Source organism: Phragmites australis, chromosome 16, assembly GCF_958298935.1.
Source record: "Phragmites australis chromosome 16, lpPhrAust1.1, whole genome shotgun sequence".
Lineage (NCBI taxonomy): Eukaryota > Viridiplantae > Streptophyta > Magnoliopsida > Poales > Poaceae > Phragmites > Phragmites australis.
In genome coordinates, this window is record NC_084936.1 from 2,963,749 (window position 1) to 2,983,398 (window position 19,650).

General features: G+C 44.3%; 5 protein-coding genes across 7 annotated transcripts; 1 reads left to right on the forward strand and 4 right to left on the reverse strand.

The window, feature by feature from the left end:
* Nucleotides 1-411: 411 nt before the first annotated feature.
* Nucleotides 412-5,244, reverse strand: LOC133895380 (monodehydroascorbate reductase 5, chlorplastic). 2 transcript variants are annotated; one of them, XM_062335644.1, is made up of 17 exons: nt 4,983-5,244; nt 4,717-4,900; nt 4,467-4,566; nt 4,227-4,304; nt 3,843-3,914; nt 3,633-3,751; nt 3,292-3,376; nt 3,061-3,150; nt 2,856-2,957; nt 2,685-2,774; nt 2,038-2,118; nt 1,590-1,661; nt 1,415-1,509; nt 1,253-1,341; nt 1,090-1,152; nt 968-1,011; nt 412-759 (listed from the first exon to the last, which is right to left on the reverse strand). In XM_062335644.1, the coding sequence occupies exons 1-17, from the start codon at nt 4,990-4,992 to the stop codon at nt 646-648; spliced, it is 1,488 nt and encodes a 495-aa protein (XP_062191628.1). In that variant the 5' UTR covers nt 4,993-5,244; the 3' UTR covers nt 412-645. The 2 variants fall into 2 exon arrangements, with proteins under 2 accessions (XP_062191628.1, XP_062191629.1); XM_062335645.1 differs by having other exon boundaries at nt 4,717-4,910.
* A 1,725-nt stretch (nt 5,245-6,969) lies between these two features.
* On the reverse strand, nt 6,970-11,051 carry LOC133895384 (uncharacterized). The gene is made up of 9 exons (XM_062335672.1): nt 10,867-11,051; nt 10,501-10,777; nt 10,311-10,412; nt 10,139-10,221; nt 9,940-10,056; nt 9,145-9,247; nt 8,374-9,061; nt 7,495-7,679; nt 6,970-7,395 (listed from the first exon to the last, which is right to left on the reverse strand). The coding sequence occupies exons 1-9, from the start codon at nt 10,980-10,982 to the stop codon at nt 7,303-7,305; spliced, it is 1,764 nt and encodes a 587-aa protein (XP_062191656.1). The 5' UTR covers nt 10,983-11,051; the 3' UTR covers nt 6,970-7,302.
* Nucleotides 11,052-12,442: 1,391 nt separating this feature from the next.
* On the reverse strand, nt 12,443-15,045 carry LOC133895368 (uncharacterized protein At1g01500-like). 2 transcript variants are annotated; one of them, XM_062335626.1, is made up of 2 exons: nt 14,550-15,045; nt 12,443-12,908 (listed from the first exon to the last, which is right to left on the reverse strand). In XM_062335626.1, the coding sequence occupies exons 1-2, from the start codon at nt 15,042-15,044 to the stop codon at nt 12,684-12,686; spliced, it is 720 nt and encodes a 239-aa protein (XP_062191610.1). In that variant the 5' UTR covers nt 15,045; the 3' UTR covers nt 12,443-12,683. The 2 variants fall into 2 exon arrangements, with proteins under 2 accessions (XP_062191610.1, XP_062191609.1); XM_062335625.1 differs by having other exon boundaries at nt 12,443-12,911.
* A 254-nt stretch (nt 15,046-15,299) lies between these two features.
* On the forward strand, nt 15,300-16,009 carry LOC133895369 (uncharacterized). The gene has a single exon (XM_062335627.1). It carries the CDS (start codon nt 15,300-15,302, stop codon nt 15,903-15,905), a length of 606 nt encoding a protein of 201 aa, XP_062191611.1. The 3' UTR covers nt 15,906-16,009.
* A 219-nt stretch (nt 16,010-16,228) lies between these two features.
* On the reverse strand, nt 16,229-19,436 carry LOC133895370 (uncharacterized). Its single transcript, XM_062335628.1, has 6 exons — nt 19,215-19,436; nt 19,066-19,092; nt 18,892-18,954; nt 16,667-16,745; nt 16,511-16,556; nt 16,229-16,417 (listed from the first exon to the last, which is right to left on the reverse strand). Exons 1-6 carry the CDS (start codon nt 19,254-19,256, stop codon nt 16,408-16,410), a joined length of 267 nt encoding a protein of 88 aa, XP_062191612.1. The 5' UTR covers nt 19,257-19,436; the 3' UTR covers nt 16,229-16,407.
* Between the last annotated feature and the right edge of the window lie 214 nt (nt 19,437-19,650).

The window sequence follows — 19,650 nt, forward strand, 5'->3', positions numbered from 1 at the left end:
TTAGATATAGTGCAATCAATATTTTAGTTCCTCTAAAATATCAACCTGATAATCTCTTCTATGTATGTACAAATTACTGACGAGGGTTAGTAAGCCTCTCGTTAGTAAGCCACGCCGCTTTTCTAGTGTGTAGTATTTATTCGTGGTCATTTCTCAGGATCAACTTCATGAACGGGAGGGGTAGTATTCAATAAGATTTAGATGAGTCATGATTAAAGTGTAGCAAGAAAATTTCCTATGGAGCTGTCATGGATGATCATTTGGGTTGGGCCTCGACATCTTTACATGTGCAATAAACTACTGAAGAGAATTCTAGAACAGCAATTCCCAGTCATGTCTGTAGAGAATCTACACAAACAGCTTCAGAGGTAAGAGTTCATCTGTACGTTGTTCCCATGTGTGACATAAAAGTAACATAAAGGGCTTCACTCCTATATCAGTTTTGATCTGCCCCTCAAAGGGCGGTCAAGTTTATTTCAAGCAAGAAATGGCGATCGAAGGCGCATCTAAGAATATTACAATCCGAGGGAAATGAATGCTGTGGAATTGTGCATTATTGTTATCATGGTCCTGACAATTCGAAAGCAGCAGCAGTACCCAAATTCTAGACGTCCTAGATGTAGAGAACTAAACGGGAGCAGCAGATTAAAGAAAGCTTCTTGCAATGTCTAATGCATCTTCCACAGAAGTCACGGCCTTGAGCTTAGCTTTGTCAACAATGGGCTGAGATTTGGCGAGTTGCGGAAGAAGCGAGAATTCCTGAAAGATTGCAGAAAAAATATTATGAATTCAGCCAGGTTCTGACAATCAAGTCCAGAACTGAAATAGCAAGCTTCTTAGTTATAGCACAATCACATATGCTCATTCTTAAATGGCTTCAAACTTAGTGTTAAGTTCAATAGAAACGAAACTGTCCCAGGTATGCAAGACATTGTCATGTCTAAGGTAATGCCAGTATTTTTGTTACCTCCGAGCTTCCACTCTCTAGGAAAACACCCTTCAGTCGGCTATCTGCAGTTACATAAAGGCAAAAAGTTCATACCACGTGCAGCTGAGATGGCTGAAAATGTATTCCAAACAATTAATTACCAGAGTCAATCCAAAAGGTAGCAATCTTTGGATCGAAGTTCCCTACTTCAATTGCTTCACCAACTGCTCAGTGCACGAGAGAGGATATGGATATTGTGATTATTCATGTCTAACAGCAGGGAACAATATTATGAGGGAGAAATTGGCCACTGAGGTACTGTACCATTATCGCCGTAAAATTGCCACCAAACTTTCCTTGAACTTCCTTCATACTCAAAAACTCTCGAGTAGAAATATGGAAGGTAATCATACCTGCATCAAATATGGTAAATCAAAAGGACTAGGAGCCAAACTAATGGAGTAGACCCAATAACCATGAACTTACGCTTTTGTCTGAGATGTTAGAAGTGTTTCAACACAATGGTGCGCAGACTTCCGAGCATGATCTACATGCTCTACTCGAGCTATTCTGTTGTACATCTGCAAAAGAATTTTGTCAGAAACCCATATTCTGGGATCCAACTTTGCCTTATAAGATAAAAACACAATGAGTACCCTACCTTCAGGGGAAAAGCTGCTACATCTCCAATAGCAAAGATGCTGGGTACATTAGTTCTAAACAAGGAATCAACCTACAAAAACGCCCTCAATTAGCTCTATTAACCAAGAAGACATGACAATTTATTTTCAGGATGCCAAAAATTTGAGCAAGTGATCTAAACAATTAACATATATCATACAAGTTCAGTAGCATGCATCCAGCAAGAGAGAAGGAACACAATGGCTATAGCAGTGACAGCTAAAATCAATAAATTGATAAGGTTAAGATGTAACTGAGAAAGTCATTCAAATTGAGTGGTTGTCTGCGTTGTTTGTTGCTAAGCTAAATGGTCTCATCAGTATCTCAGGTAAAAAAAGAATAAAGAAGAAACAGTTCCACAGAAACTTCACGATGCAGAGAACAGTGAGAATCAAATAAGCCTCATTAACATTGGCATGAAAACAAACCTCTATTCCACCAACTTTAGAGTTGACTCCAACAGCTTCAAAGGGGCTGACAACTGGTTTTGCTCCTATACCAACAATTACCTGCATTTATAATATCTCGTTAACACAATGAAGATATAATGTTAAATTGTTTGTTTGTCTTCTTTTTGAGTTTTATGGCCTTTATATTAAATGAAATGCAAGTTCATTCTGAGGTGTCTGCATACACCAGTGATCTTGTCAAGTTCAGATCCATAGGTGGTAGATATCATTACATTTTGCTTGTTCTTTCCCTTAGTTGGACTAGCATGGCGAACTGTATGGCTGGTTGTTTCCATACAGGAACACACGCCCGAGATTGTATGTTGTAATCTCCATAACCAATAAAACAATGTTTAATAAAATGAAATGCATATTTAATATGTCAGTCAAACCAAGAGAATGAATATCTATAAACTACCCTTGTATAGAGTGAACAAATCTATCAAATGCCATTGTATAAATGAATATATATTGTTCAAGATTTAGTGTCTATGAAGATATGGTTCTCCCTATTTGGTAACAGGGAAGATAAATATGATATGGAAATTTGTCTGGAAGCAAAAGTAATAAATTTTATTGTACAGTACTGCAGCATGAAAACATTTTAACAAGATAAAGAGCATAACTGTATCAGCTTCAACAATAGACCCATCCTTAAGTACAGCAGAAGACACCCTTCCATCAGAGCCAGCTTCAAGCTTGTCGATAAGAGCTCCCTGGTTACCATTAAATATACACACTCAAACCGATTAAAACAAGACTAACAAATGAACTTTAATACTTGATGCAACAGTCACCTTTATGAACTTGACACCACTTTGCTGATACAGTTCCTCATACTTCTTAGCAAGGGAAGGTGTAAATAATCTTGGCATAATGTGGTCCTCCGGGAATATAACCTATGCATGTAGCAGCCTTAATTAGATACATGTGTTTTTAGCATAGAGAGAGATATATAGGCTTCAGGAATATCAAACTGAACAAAGAAAGATAGCTCCTTACAGTTGTGTCAAGATTCCAGCCACAAGCTGCTGCAGCTACCTCCATGCCAATATAGCCCCCACCAATAACAGCAACCTTCTTTGCTCTCCCCTATAAAATGTAAAACAAAAATAATTCATTAGTAAATGTCAAAGAGTGAGATTATAAAATTGCAGTTTTAGATCATTGTCACCATGTCGAATGAGAGAACATTACGAGGAACGAGGATTGTTATTAATCTACTGAACATACCAGTGAAGATACTAGAGAATCAGCATCAGCAACATCACGTATGTAGTGAACTCCGGGTAATTTCCCTCCAATTTTTTCAGGTAATCTGAAAAGGGGGAATCGGTATTAAGAGCAGCAAAACACAATGTTAAGATTCATTGTAATCATGTGGAATGTATCAAGTTTGTGTATCCAATTTGTGTGTATAACCAACGAGAACTTTCACTGGGTTAGCATAGAAGTTTGTCTGACATCTTAAGAGTAGAAAGTTTAATAAAACTATTCATCTTGGTACAGATAGAAGAAATCTGGTTTTCCGAACATTTAGAACCACATCATTCACATAACCATTGTTAATATACCTTGAAGCTTCACAGCCAGTAGAAATAATAAGTGACCCGTACTTCAGAATTTTCCCTGATGAAGTTTTCAATGTCTGTGTTTTGCCATCAAATGCTATAACTGGATCCTCATAAAGCACCTTTCATAAATGAGCAAATAGCTTCAGACAAGAATTGTTTCGGTATTTAAAACACAACACAAAAATAACCGAATGTTAACATCATCATTACCTCTATACCGTTCTCCTTGTACCATTCAGCAGTCTGTCGCTGTCCACCAGATCCAACACATGTATGAAAACCCTGCCACAAGAAAAAGCTTAAGACTTTGAGCCTGTTTGGGCAGCTCTAATCTTGATGGTTAAGTATGCAATGTACTATCAGCTAAATGAACACTTCCTTTCAGATAGCAACATATGGTGAAAGTGTTATGTGGCATAGTGAAGCAGATCCTACTAATTTCCAAATAAAGTACCATACCGGTAACTCATCTTTTGTCCATTATGAGAAGAATGTACAATGCTACAATGAATTAAAACTGAGCAGTTCAGCGATCCAAATCTGCCTATCATGATTTGGTGCTGTTTGTCATCATAAATTTGTTGGTGTACTTACAGGTAGGCGTGCCGGCTTCTTGTCCGGAGGAAAAAGATAAGCTTTGGTCAAGGCTGGCCGCTCATATGGTGGAAATGCCTGCACGACAACAAGCACTTACACTATCACAAAACAGCAGATAGCCTTACAAATAAAAATATTAATAGTACTTCGCAGTAAGTTACATAGCAGCAGTGACAAACCAACAACACTGAACAGTTTCTATAATTAACATTGCAAAGTGCATCTACTGAATGCTACCTCCTTGGAGACTATGCAGAGCCGGCCATCAGCCATGCCGTGCTCCACGAACGTCCTGGCCGCGTACCCAGCCGCGTTCCCTCCGCCGACGATCACATACCTGCAGCCCGGAAATCCATCAACCACCCACCCCATGAGCATTCCATTTCTTGGACACTACTCACTCACTTCAGAGTTTCAAAACTGAAAACTTTGCGCAACAGGACACCAGGAGAAGACGGACTCGGATCAAGAGAACAAGGGCACCCACTCGCGGTTCTGGTTGTCGAACCCGGCCGCCGCGGAGACCGAGAAGCTCCGGCGGGGGGAGAGTTGAACCACCCGGGCGCCTCCTCCGATGCCTCGCTGCCGCAGAGCCCACGTGGCCGGCGACGACGAGTGGTAGTAGCACTGTGCCGCCGCGGATGCCATCTCCGCCGCCTTTCGCCGGAGAGCTGCGGCCACCTCCAAGAAACCAAAGGGTGTCAGAGGGCCTAAGTGCAATTTGGAGAAGTTGCGGGCGGCTGATGGGGGAACCTGGAGTCATCGCTGCTCTCCTCGGCGGCGCCCTTATAGAGGAGTCGTCAGGCGAGGAGGAGGAGATGGGGTTGGACTAAGGAATAGTTTAAACGCGAGGGGTTTGGGTGCGATTTGGAGGGGGCGGAAGGGCGCTGGCCACTGCGGGAGGCCAAGGGACGGCCGGACGGACGGACGAGACGACCACCTCGACGGCGGTGTGGGGATGAAGAGACAACGAAGGAGGCCGTGCCGTGCGCTTGTAATTTCCTTCTTTTTTAATCTTTTTATCCCTCTTGGAAAGTAGGATTTCTACCTTTATGGTCCCTCGTGTCAACCAAAAAAACACTCGATTGAGAGATAGTAGCAAGCTCGTAAACTTGATGAAACTTTGATTCGATAGCCAGCTGAGAGTTTCTGCACGTGTCTGACTTACTAAAAGTTAGCTTATATATCAGTAATAATATCACTCTGTATAGTTATATTAAAGAAATCACGTCTACAAGTGTGCACGAAGCACAGCGGTAAGATAGCAGGAGTGCAGCTAGCCCATTAGAGTTCGAATCCGGTGTCGTACCTCTCTGATTAAAGCCTCCAATAAAAACTCTAGTTACAAGGCTAGTTTTTTTATAAAAAAAATCCGCATATGTAAAGTTTACGAGACAATCAAGTTTTTTCTTTTTTTTTAATAATTAAAACACTTGGTTATTCGATGTTGTGAATATTATATGAAATTCTATTAGTATTGAGATTTGGAATAAGTCAAATTTACCTCTCCAAACTATGATGTCGATCTATTTCCTCCCTTAAACTCGAAAACCAAAAATTATTCAATCCTAAGGTTCGAAAACCATGCAAATGACCCCCACCCCCTTCTCAACTCAGTTTTGATCAAAGTCATATGCCACATGTGTACCTATCACGTTAGCTCATCCAAACAAAAAGCTTGAGCAGACTCATCCTTAACTCTCTTTAGTGACAGTAGGTCTAGCTAGCTGAGATCGAGATTTGACCAAGGAGAGGCCTACTGATCTCGAGATGATCTGGTGACAACCGCAGCTTGGAGACATGGGCCCGCGCCTGGGCAGCACCCTGTCGCTCGACTAGGTCGCGAGCAGAGGCAGGGCGACGGTGGGGGCCTTCGGGCGACAAGCAAGCGAAGGCGAGGGGGCGCTGTGGACGACAAGGGCCGACAGACGATGGCTCAAGACACGACCCGACGCTCCGGTGGCATGCACGCATGGACCCACACCTAGGTAGCAACCCGTCACTTGGTGCTCCAGCGACGTGGTTGGGTCATGAGCGAAGGCAGAGGCTGACGGAGGAAGAAAGAAGAGGGGAAGGGGCCAGCAAAGGGAGAAAGAAGAGAGGAAGATGATGTCGCTAGAGCCGCTGGCCCGTGGAGGTGTACCGGCGGTATGGTGGCAGCGACCGACGAGGGGCACAAGTTTAGATCGAGAACCTTAACTCTAATTCTGAACAGGCCTGCTAGGGCTTTTTGTCTAGCCTGCCGTTTGGAAGAGCCGGGAATGAGTCTGCTCGGGCTTTTTGTTTGGATGAGCTAATGTGGACGGGTAAGCACACGTAGCGTACGACTTTGTGATTTTGAGAATGAAAAATATGGTGTGTACCTTCGAACAAAAAGACAGCAGCTGGTGTAGCTTTCCACTAAGCATCTTTTTCAATGACTCCAGAAGCTGAACACCAGTACTAGTTACAATACAAATAAACTAGAAGGATCATGCATGTTTGGTGCCCCATCATGATTGGACCCTGGACAGCTACTCTGTGGCTTCTCCAGAGATCCCAAGTTTACAGATCACCTTCTAGTACCTACCAACAAACTCATCTAACCTTCAGTACCCAATTCTCTCTTTTTTGTCTTTACAAACTCCAGTTTTTGTCGGGGGAGCGACCCAGGTTCGAGCCCCGGCGCTGCCTCCGGGACGCTCATACAGTCCCTATGCGAATGTGTGAGTGTAGACCCCAATTATAAAATAAAAAAAAAACGAACTACAGTTTTTATGTGATGAAACCAGACTAAGTTGAGACTGAGGCAAAGTGAAGCTCTATGTATCCACATGTAGATCAACTGAAGCATGAAATACTGTTACATTTTCAAATCTAACAATACACAGTACATGCCGACATTGTACACCTGAGATCGGTATAGATTCAGATTTCTGGCATGGAAAGATTGTGTTCTGGTTCCATAATCTCTGGCTCAATGCCCAGCAAAATTTGGAATCAGTTCTCCAGGCAGCTGTAGCGGGACCTGCACAAGTGCAGATAATACTCTTCACACGTGATGACAACATAAGAGGAATATTCTTCAGTAGGATCATCTCTTGCCAAAGAAATGATCGATCTGAGCTTGGCCGCCTTTGCCTCCAATCTTCTGTGCCTTTGGCCACAGTGCTTGAGACTTGCTATCCTGCAGAAGAAGAAAAACATGCAGGGGGATTATTTGCAAGAGATTGAGTTGTTTTGTTGTCTGACAAGGAAGAAGATGAGAAGAACTTCTTGAACTGACATGGAATCGACCAAGGTCTTTCAGAACTTTGACCTTCCCTCCACGCCCGTCCGGCCCCACAGCGATCAAATTGCCTCTGTTTGCGTTTGCACCTGCAGATCCAGGAGCTGTCGAGCCCTTGCACCATTTGCCAACGCTTTTTCTTGCTCCATCCACGCCAAGAATTCCAGGTGTTTGGAAATCATCTGATTTGTAGATGACATACGGTTGTTTTGTAAGTACGTCGAGTACACGGGATCAGGTAGAAATGATATTTCATAGATATCCATAAATTACTTGTAATCGAAAGAAGTTCTGAAAAAGTAAGTCGTCTGAGCATCCATACAAAATTGGTTCTTCATTCCACTAAGAAAAACCGGATGTTTTTGGCCTGATTTTTAAAAGTGGTTTACTTTTTCCAATGCATAAGCCATATTTTTAAACCATTAAATTAAAACCAGACACACGCATACGTATGCACACATCTGAAAGCTAATCCAATGGCTAAGAAATGACTAATAAGAAAAAGAGGCAACTTACAAAACAAATCGTGGCATTGTAGGATACAAAAGTAAAGTGGCCTAGTGCCAGCATAAAATTTGGATAATACTATTATCCCTTTTTCAAACGGAAGAAGATTAATGTTATCAAAGATGGAGAGCGTGTGGTTATTTGAAGACCTCTCATATGAAACATACACTACATTCTATTAGAGCAAAATGTTCCTACAAAGCTGTATAAACACTTAAACAATGTTGCCGTATTTACTTAAATTTAGAGAAAGGTAGGTCTTAATTTGTGCTAGTAGAATGAACAATGAAGGTACAGTCCGTAAATCCTGTGTCCAGTTTATGCAACTTGAATGCAGAAGTTATTTACTAGAACAATACAAGGACTCACCAGAAAGAGAATTTAAGTTGTGAATCTGCTGCGGTCCAGTGCCAGAAGTCAACCTAGTTGCTTGTTTGGAGATGCCATCAATTGTCAGTGTTTCTTTCTCCCACGTTGAAGTTGTCACTTTCGTGCTCCTCATAATAGGACTCTCTTGAAGAATATGCAGTTTGGTCGTAAGGTTCTCCTGAAAGGTTGATTTACCAATTGCATCTGTGTGTTTAACGAAGGATGTTTCTTTTGCGACATACGTAGTCTTGCATTCAAATGTCGTGGGCTGTTTGTTATCATTTTGACAAAGACTAGACTTATTTTGGGAATCCAAAGTGTTATCGCAATTCCCAAACGGCTTGGCTGAAAATTCTGTCTTGCGTTCATCTCCAAAAACAGAATCATCAGCATCTAGGTCTATCACATCTGCATTATTGTTGTTCAGGTTGCCTTTTGAATTCAGATCACTCTTAGCTTCGGGTTTTGACCCGTTCAAGTGATTTTTGTCGTTGCACAGATCATGCATCACTTCATCAAGCTTGATTGTTTGATTTTCGCATCCAGCACTTGGACTAGGGAAACCATTATTAGCTGTGATATTTCCTGATTTTGTCTGGTCCGCTTTAAATTTCTTTGAAGACCTCAAGTCCCTTATAAAACCATTTTCTTTTTCTTCTAGTTCCTTCTCAAGTTCCTGTACCCTTGTCTGTTCATGTTCACACCAATAAAAAACATTCACAAGAATTATGTACTCAAAAGCGTTAAGTTTATATATGAGGCAGAGCTTACCTTTAACTTTTTTACAAGCTCTTTGGCCTTCTCAAGCTTCTGCAGCATGCGAGACTCTGATCTTCCCAGAACATTACATTGGATCATCAATTCTTTGTAGCTCCTAAAGATAGAATGCATTACTGAAGCGCTCCAACCAAGCAAATTCGTGCTACCAAAAAGAAAAGTGCAAAAATAATGTTCAAGAGTAGTTCTTTTTATCTAACATCATTTTGTTCCGTGAAATTTTCAGCAGTGCCAACGACTTCATGTGAGAAATGTGGTTTACCAAAGATCCAACAAAAATACAGCTGGCTGGTCCAATGGCTATGTCGCTATGAAAGTTAATCCAGAACTGCACATTACTGCCTCCAGTGATTTAGCTACTGCTAAGTTGTAATTAACGCTAGTGACTAGACATTTCAAAGTATTTGATCCAGAAATCAGGACTGATACTCCAAATCAACAATATAACCCTCACAGCTCAAGTTTGACAGTTGAAACTACTATGATTTAGTTCGAGAACATCATTCCATAAAACATAGAAATTATGCATCCAGTTGGCTACACTTTGCAATTTACAACACATCATCTGAACAAAAATGAAGTGCCTACAACTAGACATTGGCATATAAAACCTATGGTGCATTGAAGGATCAAAGTGCAGTCTATGATTCCAATTCTAGCTGGGTCTACTGTAACAAGTAGTATAGTAAAGGAATTGTCCCCATAATTCATTTCACTAATGCTCTGTGGTATGCACACTGAACATGAATAAACTGTTTCTAGGTAAGGAAATCAAGAAGGTAAGTATACTTGTTCCGCATAGCAAGCGATCTCCTTAAAACATCAACTGCATTCTCCAGGTTTCCATGGTTACCAAGTGACGCCAATTTAAGGATCTCTTCCTCCTGAAGGTTCATGTCTGTCGACCTAACGAACAAGAGATCAAAACATAGTCACTTTCAATCATTAAGGCAATAATATTAGCATCTTTCAGGTCGAAAAAACATACAGCTTCAGCGCAGCAAGCTCCTTCGCCAGCGCAAGGCTCCTCTCCTGCAATCTACTGCACTCTGACGTCTTCCTCGACAACTCCTAGAATGAAGTGACAATGCAATTCACTAATCCATGGCCGGATGAAGAGTCAGGGACACCGAATCTCGCCACCAGATCAATCAAATTACCTCTGTTTTCGCATTGAGCAGCAGCTGGACATACTCTTTCTCCTTCCTCACGGTTTCCCGCATCGCCACCGCTGTCCCCGCCTGCTCCCTCCACCTGGCAGCCTAACCCAAAACCACCAAGGACCCATCAGCAATCCACGCGAAACACAACCCAGCATACAGATCCGGAGAAGACATCAGCAGCGCTCGCCTCGGCGTTGAGCTTCTTGATGCCGTCGCGCTGCTCCTCAATCATCCTACCGAGGGACGCCGCCTTCTGCTCCAGCTGGGCGACCTCGGCGGCGAGCGCCTCCCGGTCGGCGCCCTCGGAGGTGTCCTGCGAGGAGGGGAAGGCCTGGGTCGGGCACGCGCCGGTGGACTGGAAGAAGAGACGGGTCGGGGGATGCGCGGCGCCGCAGGGCTGCTTGCAGATGGGGCAGGTGAGCTTCTTCTTGCCGCCGGGGCAGTACTCCAGCCATTGCTCCAGGCTGCTCGCACCTCGCACGCATCAAGAATCAAGATGCCATTGCGGGATTGAGACAGGAAGAAACGGTTGGAGAGAGAAGGGGAGACAGACCAGAGGGCGTGGAAGACGTGGCCGCAGGAGGGGAGGCAGTGGAGGTGCTGGTCGGAGAGCGGGCGGAGGTCCTCGTAGCAGATGGTGCAGACCGGCCATGCGGCGGCGGCGGTCATGGCGTCGGCGGCATCTGGCTGGAGCCCTCTTCTTGTCGTCGATTTTAGGGGGAGGGAAACGGAGAGCTTTTCCCTTTCGCTTCGCGCGAGTTTTAAAATACAGAGGAGATTTTATGGCGGGACGTTTTTTTTTCACTTCTTTCTTTCGTTTTGCCACTCCTAGATTTTGTTTCCAGAAAAATTAATTGATTCGTAAATTCATTAAAAGAAATTAACGCAGTCGCCTATGAAACTCAAAACTGACATTGTCATATTTCAACAAGAAGCTGCTTCAAAAAAAAAAAAAATGTAAACACTTTGCTAAAAATAAAAGGTAGGAAAATCCTTCAAGATTTCTCTACCTGTCGGTGTAAGGTATATGGGATCCTCTGTCAGGACGGACGTCAACGACCGATTTTTGCAAGACTAATTTTTTTTCTCTAAATAGGGTTCACGCGCGACCACTCGACATCGCACGATCACTCTCCGACCCCTGCTGAATTTCCCACGACCAGTAGGTACTTGTCTAAACCAAACTACTCTCATTTAATGCTAATGCCCATACAGTTTTTCTTTCTCAGGCGTACCCCACTGACCGGGATAGGATTACAACGGTCATATTTGATACACCCATCCGAGGCGTCTTTGCTGGAATGCGCTCAAATATATTTCATCACCAGGCGTCGGCTCCGACGAATAAAGTCATGGGTGGTACAAGGAAGATAGTATTGTCCCATCCCGTAGCAATAAAAAGGCTACGAGGTGAGGCTTCACAGGTCGGCGCAGCACCGGGCGACAGATGAGATGTTATTGGGAAAGATGTGGAGATGCAAGTGGATGGGGACGGTGCAGAAGGGTATCAATCCATCTCGTCGCATTAAATATTGTCAAGTAGGACTCTTTAGGCCTGGTCACGACGGCGCACGGCGGCACGACATACAACGCCATCCGGACAAGTGAGCATGCATGGTCCTCTATAATGATAATTTGAGTTAGATATTCGAACAGGCATAGACCATCTTGTAGGGTCCGCATGTAAATCCTCCTCCATCCCTACTATATAAAAGGATGGTGACCCCATTCAAGGAGGAGAGTACTTCAGTCAACCAGCTAGAACATCATCTATAATCAACTAAAATCTATAATAACAAAACAAAAAAATACAGGATATAGGACTATTACCCTTAATGGGGTTGAACCTGGATAATAATCCTCGGTGTTCTTGAGTTACACATACACAAACAAATTTAGTAGACACTCTCCGAACAAAGATCACACACCCGTCGTCCGATACACCCCGGAATCATTATCAGAAATTTTCCCCCGACACTACCAGTCCTCTAGTCCACAAAAAAGGCCCTATTTGGAACTTTAGCTCTTCAAAGGAAGTTTTGTGCATGATGAAGACCAACCAAATGTTTTAGATGCAAAAGAAGAAGATTTAATTTGCAGTTCATATTTATGCATATCTCCAAAAGGTCTTTCAGGGAAAAAAATCGTACCTTCAACAACATTTGCTTAATGTAAACATTTGCTGTATGTACATGAGGCCTTCACAAGTTACATACACAGGAGAGAGCGATGGACACAAGTCAAAAACTGCACAAGCACAAACACAACATTTCCTCCTACACAGAGAACACATGAACGAACTCTACTGGCCATCAGAGGTCAAAACAACTCTACTGGCCATCAGAGGTCATGGTATTTGTTGCGACAGTCTCAGAAGAATCGTCTCTTCAAGCTTCTGGTCGTTGCTTGATAGGAGCGCATGAGGAGCCCAACGCTTATGCCAACACCGACACAGACTCCCAGGCCAATCCCCACGCCGACTCTAACACCAGCGTTGAACCATGAGAGTTGCCCGTCATCATCATCGGAGTACCAACCTTCAGGGTATTGCATGCTACCAGTGTTCATGTCATTGCCGCCTTCATCACCTGTAGTCTGCTAAAGCAGTTCATATTGAGCAACAGAAATTTGAGCATCTGATGGTCACAATGTGTGTACAGGTGCAAATTAATTTGAGTCCGCCAAGCAAGTAATTTTAGCACATTGAAGCAAGAGGCACAAAGACAAACAAAAGATATGGGAACAATATTCAGGACAATAAATGTCATGGAAGTCTAATTTACTCATAATTTTTCCAGTCTTGTCACCTTATAAGTTATATGCAAAATTATACTGTATAGCAAGATACCAAACATCTGCAGTACTTAATGCCTATAATTAATCTCTCTTTCCCTAGGTTGTCCATTACCTGATACAATTCATCAATGGAAACGCTAGATAGGATTCATGAAGAGAGAACAAGAAACTAGGCAAAATCTAGCATGCAAAGCACTAAATTCAAGAAGCAGGTAATGACGTTGGACCATACATAGCCCTATAAAATGGCATGCTACATCCACTTAACCCTTATACAACCACTTAATCACACTGTGAAATGACAATTTCGTAAAATGGACTTATATTGCAAATGGAGGGGGGGACTACTCCTTGATACTTTCAATCCTAAGGCCATGGTCACATTATTAGTTGATCTCAAAATATAATAATTAACCTACTTAATCTAATTTTGGACTAAGCGAAGCATATACATGGCACCAAAGCTATTGGAGGACAGCTGTAGCATCCCTACGCCATCAGGCTATAATGTTTTAGGTCAGCTGATACCATATATATGCCATTTGATATAGTTTTGTAAGGTTGAGGAGAAGCCTAAACCATGACTTGGAATAGCACATAACAGTTCCCAAGTTCACCGTATTCAAGCTAAACAAGCCAATGCAGGAATTAATGACAGACTATATGCGATATAATGTTTCTAGCAATACAACCTATATTACACGATGCAGTCCAATTAAATAGATATGAAATTAGTTTAAAATTCATAGCCATGCAGAGGCAGTGTTCATTTCTGACGGAGTATCATACATATATAAGAGTTTCAGCACTTATACAGCATTATTACTAAGTAATTTTTCCTTTGCAAGGATATTAGTAACGAACATGAAAATGATAATTTTCAACACTTGGAAAATATGAATTTTTTTAGAATAGGCTGGGGCCTAGAGGTGCATCCCCTTCAGTACAAACAATACTTTTCAACACACAAACAAACATATCAATCCAAGACTGGGGATAACGACACTATTACCCTTCAATCCATCATAGTCACAGAAAGTAACGATCAGAACATGACGTCTAAATCACCATGTTCCGCTTACGGGATTAAACCCAAAAAATATATTTCTACAGAGTGGCAGCACAATTGACAACAATGCATCCTGCTAATTGAACCACGAACGCAATATGCGAAGAAAGCAATCACAATCACAGCACATTATTACAAATATTTGGAACAATAGCCTATCAGTTCCTGTGCCACACAAGCCTTCACTTGCCACCTTACACCAATCGCTAGCGAACACAGGTAAGCAACATCATTCTACAGTCTATGCAAATAACACTATTGGACGCCCATTTTGTTGCTACCTTTGTCCCTACATCAAAGCTATTCCCTTGAAGTCATATCATTCAGTAAAATGAAGCAAATCATGTTCTTGAGATTTAATTAAGACTCACTGACAATGGCCCCGGTGGGCGGCGAACTAATCCGCCAGCAGCTTCTTCGGGGGTGGCGAGCCGCAGGGCGCGCGTGAGCACCGCGGGCTCGCCGGAGCAGCATCCTGCTACGTAGACCTCAAAGGCCGAAGCCGAGGCAGCCGCCCCAACGGCAGGGGCGCAATCGATTTCCCAGGCGGGGGAATCGGCTTTCGCACCGGGGCACCGCCGAAGCGAGCCGCGGAGGAGCGCAGCGCCGCGGTGGTCGGCGACCTCGAAGGGCGCGGCGGGCGGAGGCAGCTGCGCGGCCGCGGTGGATACGTAGGTGGCCTCCCCGGATGCGGCGTCGTGGCGGTCGAGCCGGAGCGGGAGGAGCAGGGTGGCCTCGCCGCCTGCGGGGCGGAGCTCGAGCGCGAGGCGCGGAGGCGGCGGCGCGCTTCCGTGCGGCGAGAGGCGCACGTAGAAGAGGCGGACCTCGAGGCAGCTGCCGAGGTCCGGCGGCGGCGGGTGGTCCATGCGCGAGGTGGTGACAGGAGTCGGAGAGAAGCTTAGTTAGGGTTCCGCCATTGGAAGGCTATTAGGTGGAGACGGATGGTTCGTTAAGGTGAAACAGATTATTAACTAATTAACTAATTTAATTATTTGATGGGCCGGGCTGGGCTTAGGTGGGCCTGGGCTGGGCTGCTCTAATCGTGCGATTAGTATTAAAGCGAAGGAAATCAGTGAAGCGTAAGAGAGAAGAGAAGAGGGCACGGAATTCAATCCACCACGATGAGCGGCGGCCGGAAAGCTGCGGTCTCCGGCAGCGAGGAGGCGGAGGTGGACGCTCTGCTCCGGGCGGCGCAGGACGCCGTGCTGCTGAAGCTCCAGGCCAACTCCCACCTCGTCTCCTCCACCTCCGCTTCCGCCTCGAACCCTCCTTCGCTCGACGCCGCCGCCGCCGCGCCCGATCCCCTGGACGCCGACCTCGCCCGCCGCTTCGACGCGCTCAAGTCCCGCGCCCCGCCGCCGACGAAGCCGGCCGGAGATGGAGCTGGGAGCGGGGGGCTGGAGGCGCGGTTCGCAGCGCTGAAGGGGGCGGCGGGGCCGGAGAAAGAAACGAGGGTTAGGCTGGAGGATCTGGGATGGGAGTCGGAGGACGAGGTGGACAAGGTGATGCGGTGGGCCTTGGACGCCGCGCGTCTCGACGTCGCCACGGCTGGTGTCGGCGGCGGCGACAAGGCGAAGCCCGCCGAGGAGGAAGATGACAAGGATGAGAAGAGCAGCTTGAGTAGCGAAGAGGATGACGACGACGACGAGAGATTGCAGTTGGAACTAGCAAGGAAGAGGAAGGAGAAGATGGGCAAGAGCAAGTCCAAGAACAGGTGGTTCTTTTGATCTATCCAATCCAATGTAGTAAAATTTCACATTCCAAGCCAAGAATTTCAGACGAGCAAGCACATCGTATCAGAGATTCTTCTTGATAATACTACAGGCTTGCAATTTTTTTTTTATCTTTTTTCCTGATAGACATGAGACCTTGCTATTTATCTCATGAAGAATCAATTCGAGACCCTTCGAACACGCAGGGCAAATCACGAACCATCCTATTGACTAACTTCATTATGTTGCATTACTTCCCAAAACGGCTGGAGGTTATTCTAAACCTGATAATTAGATCCAAAAAAATGCCAGCATGCACTTTAGGTAATGTCAATATTAAACAAAGTCAGCAGCTCGTTATCTCGACATATCGCATAGAGTTCACAGAATGAGTTGAAAGGAACCCAACAGTCGTTACATATCCTCAATGAACCACGATTACATGCTACATTCCATGGAGTACAAAGTGTCACAGAAATACTTTGGCAAACACCAGAACGTCATCCCGGATGAGCTTTCACTTCCCGCTGCAGAAGTTCAAAACGACAAATTTTATAAGTCTTGTCACTCGAGATTTCGAAATCAGAACATGAACACAAAGGTTTGCTTTGTCAACTTACCTGTTCATCATCAAAGTTATGTTGTCGCCTTTCAGGAGTATCCTACCTGCAAATCATTTCCACCAAAACATATTAGAACAAAGCAGCGGACTAACGATAGCCATTCATGTAAATGGGATAAAAAAATAACTTGTACAGGGCTGCAAATTTACTAACCCAATAATTTCCTAGTGTTCTTCTTAACATTGATCTCCTCAGCATCATCGAGGACCAAGTTCATGTACTCATCAAATCCCTGCAGATGTACACAACCAGTGTAGAAACACCACATTACTAAGCAGGAATGCACATAAATTGTATGACCTCTGAGCCAAAGAAAGTGTGCATATCCAGAAGGAAGATGTACAAGAAAACTACTTGATACAGAAAGGATTCAGACAAAATATAGCTCTCAAGTGATATAGATTAGCGGCAGTTTACCAATTAATGGAAGCCCATAAAGTACTAATATCACATAGTTTCAAACAGATAAAACAAATTATCTGTTCTTTTTTGTTGGGCATAAGCAAAACTTTAAGAAAACAATCATCTAATGCAAATGGAAAAGCTATAATGTTGGAAGGGACAAAATGGGCTGCATGCCACTGAATCTTGGGAGTCATTGATGACTACAACAATTCAGCAATAACAAAGCATATAATGTTTTAGGGGAATTTCTAAAATTGTTTGTTTGTACAAGAATTATTTCGGTTTATTTTGCACAGAAAACGAAATGCTCACATAATTGAAATACAGAAGCAGCATAACAGCACAATATGGTATTGATGACCGCTTCCCAAATTCTAAAATTCACATGATCCGTGTCAGTCAACCATGCCAAGAGAAACGACAAAATATGAAGTTAACGCTTAGGCATTATGCAGCAACCTAGACCTGGTTCTAGAAAATCTGAAGTGCAAGGAATTTGGTCCCAAACATTAAAGTTAATTAGATATTTTAAGGGCCCCCGAGTGTAGTTAGTTATTAAAACACCATTGATAACATAAACACATACTAGTTAGCAAAAGGCAAAAGGAGTAAAGGACATAAGTGGTTTCTCTCAGAAATCCAGGACATAAGTGATTTCTGAATTCTGATTGTCACTCATCACCAATCCTTTCTTTCCCAGTCTCATGAGTCAAAACAAGCAAAATATATACCCAAACTGTTCTATACTCAAAAGACAGCGCCCAATATCCCTAAATGATCACCTTCTTAAAGGCATCTTTCAGAAATACTCTGACTAGACCATTGTTCAAAATCGGTGATCGGTAGCTGCTCAGCCGGCCAAGGAGTAGGGATTAATCAGTTATTCGGGGATTAACTGAATTAATCGACCAACCATTAATTGGTTGGGATAAAGTACTTGAGTGGCTTACATACAAAAATGCAGCAATACACAACAAACTTATCCCTCCTTCTCAACCTAACTGCAGCCCAACTACACAGAAGCCCACTAGGGCTTCTTACCCAACTCCCCTCCCGATCCTCCTCACTCCTCACTTCCCAACCGCCAGGCCGCCTCCGCCTCCTCTCTGGTCCCCTGCCACCGCCTCCACCATTTCCCCGCCTCTGCCGCCTCTTCCTCACCACCGCCGCCGCCTCCTCTCTGCTCCCCCGCCGCCACCTCCTCTCTGCTCCTTCTCCACCGCCGCCGCCTCATCTGCTCCCCCGTCGCCACCTCCTCCGCTTCCCTGTCGCCGCCGCCTCCTCTCCTCCCCCGCCGCCGCCGGCCGATTATATCACCAATTACTCGGCCAATCGGCCGATTTTTTCATCACTGCCTTAGACATGTAGATACATTGTATATATAGGTAATGTTTGTATCGGTTTATGAGAAAGCACTAGAACTCAATATCTGCTTACAGGTATACTTGTTCATATAATATTGCTCTTTGATTCACAGGATAACAATTTGGATTGGTTTCAGTTTTACAAGTTTAAGATATGATGAAAAGTAATGCCTGACATTGGAATGCGTCACATTTCAAAAACACATAAAGTCAGAAGAAGGCCTATATTCTCAGAAGAATATTGGGGGAAACAATAACTGTGCACAAACCAACCTTGCCTATCCATGTTTGCCTTGCAATGAAAGTCATTTTTTCAAACCTGCCTACCTAGGTTGTAACCCTTTCAAGAAGACAACCTTAGTAGAAAGCAACAAAATCCTTGCTTGCAAGCATTAATTAGTTTCAGACTTGAGACCCTTCAAGAGTGTGCATTATGCTTAGAGCGCAATACTAGGTGTCTAGATGGTAAGAGCAGAGCATTTGAGTAAGGTCCCATGGATTCTTAAAATATCTAGCAATTACACTACCACTACTGTACGTTTATGCAAGCAGAGGGTGACTAGTACTAAATCTTGCAATTGTGAACAAGAAAACGGCCGGGGAACTCACGATGATGCGACCCTCAATCCGGAGATCCTTCTGCTCGAACAGCCAGATCTGGATGCGCGCTTTCTGCACAAAATCAAAATTCCAAGAACCAAATCAATCAAAACCCCTCACTGAAGCGCCTTAAAATACCTAAATCATAGTCAGAAACAGGGCGAAAATTTCCAGTCCACTTACGCTCTGGAGGAACCGGAAGATGAGGTTCTGACGCCGCGCACGGGAACCAGGGATTCGCCAACCATCAGAGCAAGGGGAAAAGCAAAACGATCAGGAACAGCAAGATACCGAAAGAGCAAACAAGAGCAGAGGGGAGAGAGGTGGCTTACGATGGGCTGGGTCATGATACGCTGGACCTTGGTGGACGCCATGGCTGCGGCTGCGGAAGCTTCCCCCTCTTCGGAGCGCCTAGAAGCTTCTGGAAGCGCGCGCGGCGGGCGGGGGAGGCCAAACCCTAGCGAGACTGCGGCGGCGAGGAGAGGAGGCGGGGAGGGAGGAGAAGGGTTTTGCTTTGTTTCGCGCTGCGGTCTTCGAGGAGATGGCGGCGGCGGGCGGGGATGCTTGCTTTAATATTTGTGCAAACGGATCCGACGGCTCAGATGAAGGAGTTCCATGGTTTGGGCTGCCCCGATGGGCCTGAGTAGGCTGGAAACTTTATGGGCCTTCACCTGGGCCCGGGATAGGAAAACAATTGGGCCGAGCTTGAGTGTCCTTGACATTTTCTGTTCAGCTTCTCTACAGAAAATGCTGAAGTGCCGCCAAACA

Coding starts and splice junctions, on each gene's coding strand:
- LOC133895380 (XM_062335644.1), bottom strand. Junction 4,305..4,466: donor TCTGCATAGTCTCCAAGGAG/GTAGCATTCAGT, acceptor GTTGTCGTGCAG/GCATTTCCACCATATGAGCG. Junction 1,342..1,414: donor CTAACATCTCAGACAAAAGC/GTAAGTTCATGG, acceptor TATTTGATGCAG/GTATGATTACCTTCCATATT.
- LOC133895384 (XM_062335672.1), bottom strand. CDS start 10,982: ATGACCGCCGCCGCCGCATGGCCGGTCTGCACCATCTGCTACGAGGAC. Junction 9,248..9,939: donor TCGCTTGCTATGCGGAACAA/GTATACTTACCT, acceptor TTCTATCTTTAG/GAGCTACAAAGAATTGATGA. Junction 7,680..8,373: donor CAACTTAAATTCTCTTTCTG/GTGAGTCCTTGT, acceptor TCTACAAATCAG/ATGATTTCCAAACACCTGGA.
- LOC133895368 (XM_062335625.1), bottom strand. CDS start 15,044: ATGGACCACCCGCCGCCGCCGGACCTCGGCAGCTGCCTCGAGGTCCGC. Junction 12,912..14,549: donor GCCCACCGGGGCCATTGTCA/GTGAGTCTTAAT, acceptor GAACTGCTTTAG/CAGACTACAGGTGATGAAGG.
- LOC133895369 (XM_062335627.1), top strand. CDS start 15,300: ATGAGCGGCGGCCGGAAAGCTGCGGTCTCCGGCAGCGAGGAGGCGGAG.
- LOC133895370 (XM_062335628.1), bottom strand. CDS start 19,256: ATGGCGTCCACCAAGGTCCAGCGTATCATGACCCAGCCCATC. Junction 16,746..18,891: donor GGATTGAGGGTCGCATCATC/GTGAGTTCCCCG, acceptor GTACATCTGCAG/GGATTTGATGAGTACATGAA. Junction 16,557..16,666: donor GAACACTAGGAAATTATTGG/GTTAGTAAATTT, acceptor AATGATTTGCAG/GTAGGATACTCCTGAAAGGC.